Source organism: Anopheles arabiensis, chromosome 2 (genome assembly GCF_016920715.1).
Source record: "Anopheles arabiensis isolate DONGOLA chromosome 2, AaraD3, whole genome shotgun sequence".
Lineage (NCBI taxonomy): Eukaryota > Metazoa > Arthropoda > Insecta > Diptera > Culicidae > Anopheles > Anopheles arabiensis.
Genome location: NC_053517.1, coordinates 68561700 through 68573181, shown reverse-complemented (window position 1 = coordinate 68573181; position 11482 = coordinate 68561700). Strand labels below are relative to the sequence as shown.

At 38.1% G+C, this 11482-nt stretch overlaps 1 protein-coding gene across 1 annotated transcript; it reads left to right on the top strand.

Moving 5' to 3' along the window:
* The first annotated feature begins 2880 nt into the window (after positions 1-2880).
* On the top strand, positions 2881-7449 carry LOC120897679. The gene is made up of 5 exons (XM_040302706.1): positions 2881-3364; positions 3427-3802; positions 3874-4181; positions 4263-7223; positions 7384-7449. The coding sequence occupies exons 1-4, from the start codon at positions 3232-3234 to the stop codon at positions 4676-4678; spliced, it is 1233 nt and encodes a 410-aa protein (XP_040158640.1). The 5' UTR covers positions 2881-3231; the 3' UTR covers positions 4679-7223; positions 7384-7449.
* The last annotated feature ends 4033 nt before the right edge of the window (positions 7450-11482 follow it).

The window sequence follows — 11482 nt, the reverse complement described above, 5'->3', positions numbered from 1 at the left end:
TTGAACAATCCAACAGCAATTTCTCAAAAATTAATTATAACCCAGGATGGACTTTTACTTTTTACTTTCTCCTCGATCATCTGAAAGTCTTTTAACGCTGTAATCACCAGAGGCGTTCGCGTTAATATCCGGGTGCAGCTTAACTAAGTTTCTCGATAGCATCCACCACCAGTTAACAATTCAGTTAAAAACAGCAACGTTATAATAACTTACTTTAACGTAATCACGAGGTGTCTTTACAATTTGATCACACACTTCAGGTACAATTCTCGAAATAGATGATACAGAAACCTTAAAAATAAAATTATTAGGTCGGTTATTTTTAAGAAGATTGTAATTGATGTAATTAATTACGAAGAATTGCAAGGTTATAAATATAATGAAATATACTTACTCTAAATACAAATTGCAGGTCGGAATAAGTGCAACCAGTTGCTAGAAAACGTAGCCCGATAGCCAATCTTTCTTTAGTACTTATAGCCAATCGCATTTGAGTATTCATACGGGATATTTCGGGGTGAATAGCCCTAAGAATAAAATCGAATAACGCCCTGGGCATTCTTATAAACGTTTTAATCGTAGTTTGCACTTTTTCTTCGGCTAGCAGCTCCAAGAGGTGGTTGCCATGCTCATTGCGATGAGCTAACATAGGTCGTTGCCATAAACGTTTTCTAGACGAATTTGTCCTAACAGCGTTGTACAGATCAATAATATTTTCAATGTCTTGATTCCACTGATTCAAATTTGCTAGAATTACATATTCCATTTTGAAACCAAATGATTGTTTACAAATCAAATCGAATTTGACAGACAGTTTCGAAAAGTCTCATCTCGGCGCCCATCGGAGCTTCTACACACACCGGCGTGAGAAACCGATTGTCAATTCTCTCACAGCCATCTCTCAGCTGCAGTCTCGGTGTATGTAGAAACGCTCCGAGAGAAACTCTTGTGTCTCGCTTTTCTGGGACTTAGTCAATATCGTTTGCAACATGAATCGTTCACGCTGCAAGCGCTCTCCGATTGATTTATGTTATCACACATACACATACATACACACACAGCCGTTGTGGGCAGCTTGAGTTTCAAAATTGTTACCGTGTTGATTTGATTCATTCTACGCTAAATCTTTCCATGGCTAGCATCCACCACAATTCTCGAGCGTGTTAGTTTTTGTTAGCAAAAGTCAGGAGTGAAAAGTGTCATTGTAAATCAACAGCAAAGAAGGTATAGTTTTTATATTACTATGCAGAATGCAGCGGCCAGGTAAACGCGTAAATATATAATCTTAGCAAAATGTTAAAACATTTTTAGTAATGTATTAATAAAAAAAGTGTTGGTGTTATACATTGTGCAGTGTTAACATTTAAAAGGTATGAATATATGTGAAAGAGCCCATAAAAAATATGTACGAGTTTGGACATATCTGTGAATAGAATAGGTGAATAGGTTTTGTGTGTGTGTGTGTGTGTGTGTGTGTGTGTGTGTGTGTGTGTGTGTGTGTGTGTGTGTGTGTGTGTGTGTGTGTGTGTGTGTGTGTGTGTGTGTGTGTGTGTGTGTTTTGCTACAGCGCTACAACAACACTATTACATAACATTTACACGTACAGTTTGTTCCCGAGTTACACGGTTTGTGCGTTCCCGTGCAATCTGTGTAACTCGAATATCAGCGAAAGTCGAATTTCGCAGTTTAGGCCAAAATAGAATCGATTATTCGGTATTTTTTATTAAATTTAGTAGTGTTACATACTTTATCATTTATTTGTTACGATTTGTGAAGAACATTTTTATATTTTTTTACTTTTGAGTGGATTAAATTTACTTCCGAAAATGCTATGTGTACTGCATTGGACAATACTTGAAGCAAATTGTATTGATTTGATATTTGATCTGTCCAATTTAGATACCCGCGTAAGTCGAACCCGCGTAACTCGGGAACAGACTGTGCAAGTGCGGGGTGTACCTGATCACCACTTTTATCCTTGCTGTATTTTTTTTGTGGAACAATTATGGTTTTGATTTGTTTTTTTTTTAAGATATAGTATCAGAGGTTGCGAGTACACCTGAACCAGTCAACGGGAGTATTTTGTTTCTTGATGTAGAAGATGAATCCTCCGAGAGCGTTAATTGTGTAGGAATCGATGATGATGGTGCCGATGTTTCGGCAGATCAAGGATTTAATCTACAAAATTGTCGTGATATCCGCAACTGTCTTCGCCAATTTCAACATTCGTTTTTTTCATTTTCCTTTTTTTATTATCTCTTTTTTTTACTGCTGTCTCGTGCTTCAGATGTTTAGAGGATGCTTGGTGTTTTATGACCCCCGCGGAAAAAAGTCGCTCACAATGAGTGCCTGCACTCAATTTCCATGCGTTTCATGTTCCTTCCACCCGTTGCTACACCCCGCTTGTCAATCGAAATGTTTCTTCACACAGCTTACTCACTCTTTCTAGTCTCACCACATAATTCAAAATCAAGAACGAGAGATTATTTTCAAGTTACGCACAATTTGTAAGTCATCTTTTCCTCTTTTAACCTTCATTTCTATAACCACCTATTCCGGATAGGTAATATATACAATAAGAGATTTGGGTTTAAATCAACTCGTTATTTTTGTAATGATATGTATAGCAATGGATAAACTTATATTTATAGAGCCTATTCCAAAAGGTGTCTAACTCCAATTATTTTTTTCTAAATTCATATAAATTGAATTTTTTGCCCCGACAACTGGAACAACATGGTGGTCTATTGGTGGAAGTTGAACTATTTACTGCGCATTCAATTTACGTAACTAAAAGTCAAACATCATTAATTTATAACATAAAAAGAAGTATCGTTATTATAAATAATGTATAATAATGTTAAATTATGTATTTTTTCACCAATAAAAATACGAATTCCTTTACAAAATGTATAATCTACTCGCGTAGGTGGTCATAAAGATAAGGGTGCATTTTTGGTCATAGAAACGAAGGTAATGATAATGTTTCTTGAAAAGGCGATTGAGGCCAATTGGCTCAAAGTCTCTATAAAAATAAAGAAAATAAAAATAACGTTTCTTTTGATTCATCGCTGTCATTTTTTTTTTTTGCTCGGTATTTTGCTGTCAAGTTTTGAATCGCGTTTATAATACTTGTTTACATTTGACCGGTATGTTGGTGAATGGGAAAGATCTGCACATTGCTACATTATTTTCGTGAAAAACTAGTAGAAATTAAACCTACGTTCGACAATGCAGCGATATGATGGGAATTATTATCGCGAGCGAAAGCGGGAGCTAGAAGAATTGGACCGAATATGCAATGAGCAACTTGCTAATGTTGATCTTGCCTCATCGAACATTCCATGGCCGGATCTCTTAGTAGGTGAGTGTGTGCCTTTTGTTTTGTAAATTGTATTATATATTTAATCGTCGTTTTCTTTTTAGAAAATCATCCAGTAGAAGTTCCAGAACTGTTGGCAGATTACACTTCTTTTGCATTCTCTTCTAGTGGTGAAGGTGTATACGACAGTTTCATCGACTATGTAGACGAGAATGAAGTGGAAAAGGACGATGATTTAAGTTTTGTTCATAAGCTTTCTTTAAATGATGCCCTCAGACATCTAGCTATTATAAGTCGTCTGTCCCGTTTCACTATTAGAGCTATCCTTGCTATAATACGAAAACACTTTCAAGCTCCTGTTCCAAAATCATCACAAACATTGATGAAAACACCAATTCAAGTTGGCAAGCAAATTTTCCCAATAAGCGGTGGGCAAATGTGGTACCGCGGAATACAATCAGTGCTACAAAACTATTTTGAGTAAGTATGCTTACATCCCTTGAGTGTATGTTTAATGTAATATTGATTATAAAATTCTCGCTTGCTTGTAGGTATATTTGTCCAGATGTAGAACAAATCACAATCGATGTGTCCATTGATGGACTGCCACTATTTAGGAAAAGTCGGAAAAATTTAATTCCGATTCAAATAAGAGTGGTAGAATTGTCCAGCATCCCGGTATTTGTGGTCGGTGTTTTTGGTGGATTGTCAAAGCCGGGTTGTTTGGAAGAATTCCTGAATCCATTAGTGAAGGACATTAACAACCTCATAGACAATGGAATTAACATTGGCGATAAAATGTTTCCATTTTTCATGAGGGTTTTTGTTGCTGATGCACCAATGCGAGCATTTCTTAAAGGTTTGTAAGAATATGATGCCCAATTGTAAAAATTTGAATAATCTATCATAATAACTCTTCATTTCCTTCATATCACCACAGCTACCATTAATTTTAATGGTAAACATGGATGCTTGTATTGCACAGCAGTCGGTATATCAGTACCTTCCAAAAGAGGTAAAGTTATGACTTTTAATACTGTCAATGCCACGCCGCGTACTAACGAGAGTTTTAGAGGTAGGGATTGTGTTGAACATCACACAGGAACGTCACCTTTGGAAAAAATTTATCGTTTTAATATGGTCAAAGGCGTCCCTCCCAGTGACCGTCTTCATTTAATTGATGAAGGTGTTAGTAAAAAAATCGACGAGGGCATAATACATAATAAGTTTGGTGACATTCATTTTGTAGTTTGGACACCCCGACACAGGGAAGTCGTTTCTGCTTTTATTATGAAGACACGACTTCCTTCTGAAGTGCCCCGTAGAATGCGGCACTTAAAAGAACTTGCTTTGTAGAAGGCCACAGAATTTAGGATTTTTCTACATTATATAAGTATTGTAGTGTTCAAAGATTTTATGCGAAGTGAGGCATATAATCATTATCTTTTATATTTTTGTAGCATAACTATACTTAGTACTGTAGAATACAAACAACTTTGGCCTGTGGCGAAAAGAATGCTTGAAAAGTTTGTCAGACAGTTTAGTCACTTTTATGGTGCATCCAATGTTACAAGCAACGTCCATAACCTCCAACATGTTGCCGATGATGTTGAGGATTTAGGGCCGTTGGATTATTTTTCTGCATATGATTTTGAGAACAATATGCGATTTGTAAAACCATGCGTCAAATCGGGAACTAAAATTGTGGAACAGGTGGCTTCTAGATTAACAGAACAAAGTATTGTTCAAAAAGCCAGTCATCGTACGGAAACGAATTATCCACATTTAAAGAAAAAAGGACGTTTACAAGTAAGAGCCGATTATCAATTAGGACCCGAATTCAAAGATAGCTGGTTTCTTACACAAAACAAAAAAATTGTAAGATTTATAAAAGCTACCAAATCAACTACAAGCGATGCATTTAATATTTTAGGTGTAGAAGTTAGTTCTTGGGAGCAATATTTTGACATTTCATCAACAAATGCGGGGGTATTGGATTTCGATGTATCATCAATCAATTTAAATATCTTTAAAATTCATACAAATGTTCATACCACCCGTGTAGAGGTTTCTTCAAGTAATATTAAATGTAAATTAGTACCTATTTTTCTTCCTAGTCGTCCTCTTTCCCAGCTTCCTGTTGAACGCTCCCCACAACCCGATTCAATGGTACTGTTCCCTCTCCTACACACTTACTAATTAGTAATGCATTAGTTACCTAGAAGTATTTAATTTTAGGAGAACTTTAAAGCTAGAAGAGTATTGTAGGTTACTAAGTACTTTTATAAGTAAATATAAAATGAAAAATATGGTTATGAAATTTGTTTGTGATAAAAAAGTGTATAATAAAGAGACACTTACGTACTTCCAAAATTTTGCTAGTTTAATATTGAATCGAGATTTTTTAAGGGACGCATCCTCAGGACCATCTTCTTATTGGTTTAAATACCTACGCCTTCATGCCGGCATCCTACGACTTTCCAGACATTTTCAGTATCACGCAGCCGGATAATCTGTCCTTGCTACGATGGAACTGTACCACTGCGCATTCCCAATTTTCGAGCATGGAGTGTGAAAGTGAAAGATGAACCACTAGCTTAATGAGTTGTACAACAAACTGTAGTTTCTGATACTGGCGCTGGTACGCAAGACGTAATGGCCGGGATATGTTATGAGAATACCTGACACATTCCCCACTGTGCGCAGGAGAGCACAATTATTTCGATGGCAAGATAAGGTGTAGCAGAACCTGTTGGTGATCAGATCTTTTTTCATGCCAATCTCCTAGAAGCTAAAAATAATACTTTTGTTTATTACATTAAAGTAATACATGTTTTACAAATTCATATTGTTTTATTCAAATTCAGACGTTCTTCGAACCTCAATAATTCACTAATTCTTCACCGCACTGATAACATGAAAATCTCATACTATTTTGTAGAACTATTAATCACTGCCTTTCTTTTATGTTCGGCATGAACTACACTTTTTCTTATCCCTTTAATATTACATGCACTTTTCCCATTGTAAAGCTTATCTTTCAAATGTTTTTCAAAAGTTGCCTGGTCAATATTTCCACCAACAACCTTCAGTATTTTTACAACGTTTGGATATTTTTTCAAACCCAACTTAGGTCTATATCCTTTTTTAACAGCCCCAGCCCAGCTACAACTCGCAAAAAAAGGTCTTGAAAACATTTTTCCCAAAGCGTCATGAATTCGTTGCTTTTCTTTGGTAGCAGTAATCTCGCCGGTAATCCAACGTACCATTGTTTGGAAGTTTTCCGAGAGAGAGAGATTATTTTCCAACGCATCCAGCTCTTCCTTGCACACCAATTCTGATGCGAGGAAAACTGGTCGCTGCATTGCTGGAGGCTGGTGTGCAATGGATGCAGTGACGACAGGCTGTTCCAGCTCTGTCCGGCACATTTTCTTAAGTTGCAGTTTTACATCTACTACTGCAGTGGTAAGTTTATGCGTTTGACGAAGATTCTGCTCGATTCGCTGATCACATATCCCGATTGCATCAAGAATTGATTGTGTTTCCATGATTTGATATCTAAAACAAATGCATTAAAATTGCAAACATATGCGTTATATACATTGAAGACAATAATTCTTTTTCGATTTACTCACAGTTAGATGCAATAATTTTGCAAATACAAATCCGCTAGCACTAGATTCTGAGCCAGCAAAAATATACACCTCTCTTCTTTGAATTTCAATGTTGTCATTTATTGTCAAATCAATTTGACATATCGATATGAACAACTTTTGACAGCGCTGTCACGCGACCACATTGTTTACACACCGGCAGATGAGCAAACAGCAAGCAACACACTCTTATGATTAATTTGTTTTTTCAGTGCGAGTCGATTAAAACAATGCTGCTAATAGCTGAGGTAAGTCGAACTAGTACTGTGGCAACCTTATACATCACCATCATCAATCAAAACTGATTGTAATACAAGCAATACTGCGGCATTCTGTGTACGGCATCATTGTATTGAAATGGTGTTCGTTCTACAATAATTTCCATTTTCTGTTTTGTTTTCGTTTCAGGAGGTGTATCACAACAACAAAAACAAAGCATGATAGAACAATAAAAGGACTGCGGATAGAATTGTACATCGAAGTGTATATTTATTCATTATATGATGACATTGTCGGGCGAGAAGAAAGGGAAGCGAAAATGAATGGTGGGAGGGGAAGCCAGGTAGGTGCGGTGAGGAGAAACGAGTGAGGGGGCACTCAAAAAGCACTCAAAATCACTCACGAGAGATTTCATTTCCCTTAACAAGTATAGTGTTGTTAAGGGACTTCTTAAGGGACTTGTTAAGGGAGTTCTTTGCAGCGGGGACCGCTCTCGTCAACATTCGTCCAAAAACTGATCGCTGTGTCGTTCTCTCTCTCCGATTTTCGTTCGTCTCTCGTGGTCATCGCTCCAATTCGTTTCTCTCCCGCTCTCGTTTCTCTGCCGCTCTCGTTTCTCTGCACTTTGTGCTTCCTTTCTCTGGCTCCGTCTCTCGTCCTAGGTTGCTTATCATTTTGACACTTGCCTATACATCGATCTTCTATATTTTTATTATTTCTTATTCTATTCTCTACATTCGCCTCTACTCCTACTCTATTGATCAATTTGATACAAAACCATATCCCTCAGCTTATTCGGCATCTTAATATCCCTTCTTGGTCTTTTTGTGAAGCAAATTCTGGACTATCATCCGATATCTGTACTTGCCCTTCTCCGGAGTTATTTCTTTTCGAGAGTATGACCGTTGGATTTGTCTTAGGTAATGGTTGTCTTATTGCCTTCTTACAATCTGCCACGTTCCTGGTGTATTGTACGCCTCGATCGTTCTGTAGCACCACCTTCGCACCCTGTCTAGCCAAAACTGTAAATTCTTCTAAGGAAAATGTAGCATCCGTCTTATTTTTCTTGGAAATTGAAATAAAAACCGTATCCCCCACGGAAATGTCAGAATCTTTTGCCCCTCGATGAGAGTCTGCATATTTTTTGCTAATCATTTTAGAGAATTTATCCTGCTCACGTACGTTACATCTATCCACGTGGTTATCTAATTTGGATTCCCAAAGGCTCGGGAAGAATCCCCGATATCGCCATCCTACTAATAACTCGAAAGGTGTTATACCTAGACGGGCGTGTACATGTACGTAAGAGTTTAGGGCTTCCTTCCAACTGCCTCCTTCATGTTTGGCTGCTGCAAGCGCTTTGATGATTCCCTGATTTTGTCTTTCGACGGCTCCGTTAGATTGTGGATTAAGGGGTATAGATTTGTAAACTTTTACGCCTTTCTCTTCCCAGTAAAGAGTAAATTCACTACTTTAAAACGGTGGTCCATTATCGCTCTGAATAGTTAGAGGTAAACCCCAGATAGTAAATATTCTGTTTAAGGCCATAATGGTACTCTTAGCGTCTATGTTATTCATCTCATTTACGGCTATATATCTTGAGTATGTATCGACAACTACTAAAAACTCGCCTGTTCCACAACAAGGATTTGGTAAAAAATTGATTTGGAGGACTTGCCAAGGGCCGTCAGGCAACGTACGATTCGTAAGAGGTACCGGTGGGTTTTTTCTTGATATTGCTAAACATGTGGTACATTTCTTCACAAAGTTTTCAACGTCCATACTCATGTTAGGCCACCAAAAATATTCTCTCAAAATGCGTTTCATAGCCGAGATACCTATATGACCTTTATGAGCAATTTGCATTATTTCTGATCTTAATTCAGTTGGTGGTATTACCTTATCGTCCTTGAAGATCAGTGATCCCAGAGAACGAATGGATTTCCTTTCTGCTTCGTACCTTCGAATATTGTCACGCCAACTTCCAGATCTAATAGCTATTCTTACTGCGTCAAGTTCCATGTCCCTTTCTGACGCCTCCTCGATGTCCCTCCAAGAAACGCTAATAAGACCTCCCCCTAAAGTATACAGAACATGTTTTTCGTCATCTTCGTCGAATGGTTCATCTTCCTCTGTTTTAGCTAACAAACGCGATAAAGCATCTGCCATATTTAAGTGTCCTGGAATACGCTTCACCGTAAAGTCGTAAGCTTGCAGTCTCAACGCCCAAGCTTCTACCCTCGTAACCGCTCGCTTACTTTGCCTGCAACTTTCGCCAAAGATAAATTCATTTGCCTCGGAGTCCGTCCGAATGGTAAACGTTTTGCTTGTTAAATAGAATGAGAATCGCTCTACTCCCCAAACTATCGCCAATGCCTCTCTCTGTGTCTGAGGATACTTTTGTTCGGTTCTAGTTAAAGCTTTTGATGCGCATGCAATTATTCGTGGCTTACTATCAGTATCGAATTGCACCAGGGCCGCTCCTAAACCCACAGGAGAAGCGTCTACGTAGAGCTCAGTCTCATCTTTGTAGCTAAAGTATCCTAATCTAGAAATTGACTTCAACGCTTCGTGCTTGAGGTAAACAAATTCATCCTCCTCTGATTCTGTCCAGTAAAATGATTCCGACTTTGCTAGCTCGCGTAAATGTTTTGTCTTGTCTGCTCGCATGTAAATGAAACGCTATGAAAAATTCATAAATCCTAAGAAACTTTTCACTTCGAGCACAGTCTCCGGTCGACGGAAGTTCCTAACTGCTTTTAGTTTTTCGTCTTCGACACGCATTCCCTTGTCTGACATAAAAAATCCTACAAACTTAACTTGGTTTTTTCGAAGACGCATTTGTCGTCGTTAATACGTACATTATGATTTTGTAGTCGATCCAAAACTGCTTTCATGTTTTTATCATGTTCTTCTTTCGTTTTACCGTGTATCAAAATATCATCCAAGTAACATTTTTGTCCACTACAGCCCAACAATATTTTTGTTTGTAATATTTCCTGAAAGATGTCAGGGGCGTTGAACAAACCAAATGGTAGACGTTTGAACCGGTAAGTAGCATTTCCGGCAAAAAAATTTGTTAGATGCCGCGATTGTTTTGCGATTTCTACATGGAAGAACGCACTTGTGAGGTCGATAGTAGAAAAATATTTGGCACCATGAAGGTCGGCCAGAATTTCCTCCAAATTTGGCATTCTAAAAGGCGTGCTTATAATACATTTATTAGGGCCCCTTAGATCCACTACTAGCCGTATATCGTCTTTACCTTTTGGGACGACTAGTAAAGAAGAGAAGAATGACCTATCCGTTGAATCTGTAACGTGCTCCATAATCCCTGTATCTAAAAGATCCTGTAGCCTACGTTCGGTCTCCTCTCGAAATGGCAATGGAATGTTCGTAAATATTTTGCGAGATGGTGGCTTGGTAATGTCATACGACAAAATTACCGGGGGAACATTGAATTTTGGGAATTCTTTCTTTGTCGCTACTGCTAAAATTTCACCTGGAAATCTAACAACACTACCTTGGTAATCGTCCCCACGATCGACTACGACGTTGGGTCCTAACTGCAACACACTGTACCGAAGGCTGTATCTAGTGATGGGTCAAGTAGCACTTTTTACTGTGTGGTGCGGTGCTACCACACACAATTAAGTGTGCGGTGTTTTCGTGGTACAACTTTTGTGCAACCGCACAATTTTGTGCAACTGCACGATTTTGTGCAACCGCACAATTTTGTGCAACCGCACAATTTTGTGGCACCGCACAATTTTGTGCTATAGCACAATTTTGTGGTACCGCACAATTTTGTGGTACCGCACAATTTTGTGCCATAGCACAATTTTGTGCTATAGCACATTTTTGTGCGCGAACTATTTTGTGCTATGACGCAATTTTGTGCGCAAGCAATTTTGCGGTAGAGCACAATTTTGTGATAGAGCACAATTTTGTGATAGAGCACAATTTTGTGGTAGAGGACAATGTTGTGGTAGAGCACAGTTTTGAGCTATAGCACAATTTTTGTGTGCACAGTTTTGCGCAACTGTAGTAAATGTGTTACCACATTGAATGTGCGGTTCTACATTCTCGTGCTACGTCGGTTTGGTTCTGCGGACAGTTTTTGTGATGCCCTTTTTTCAATTGAGCCCAATTGTTGGGCTAGGCACGAAAAATGTGCTGCACATAAACAGTATACTACGCACAGTTTTGGTTTCTTCTGTTGTTTCTTCTGCTGTTCACAGAATTGTTAAAATATTAAGAATTTGAATATAAAATACAACATTTTATT

Coding starts and splice junctions, on each gene's coding strand:
- LOC120897679 (XM_040302706.1), top strand. CDS start 3,232: ATGCAGCGATATGATGGGAATTATTATCGCGAGCGAAAGCGGGAGCTA. Junction 3,365..3,426: donor ATGGCCGGATCTCTTAGTAG/GTGAGTGTGTGC, acceptor TTTTCTTTTTAG/AAAATCATCCAGTAGAAGTT. Junction 4,182..4,262: donor AATGCGAGCATTTCTTAAAG/GTTTGTAAGAAT, acceptor ATATCACCACAG/CTACCATTAATTTTAATGGT.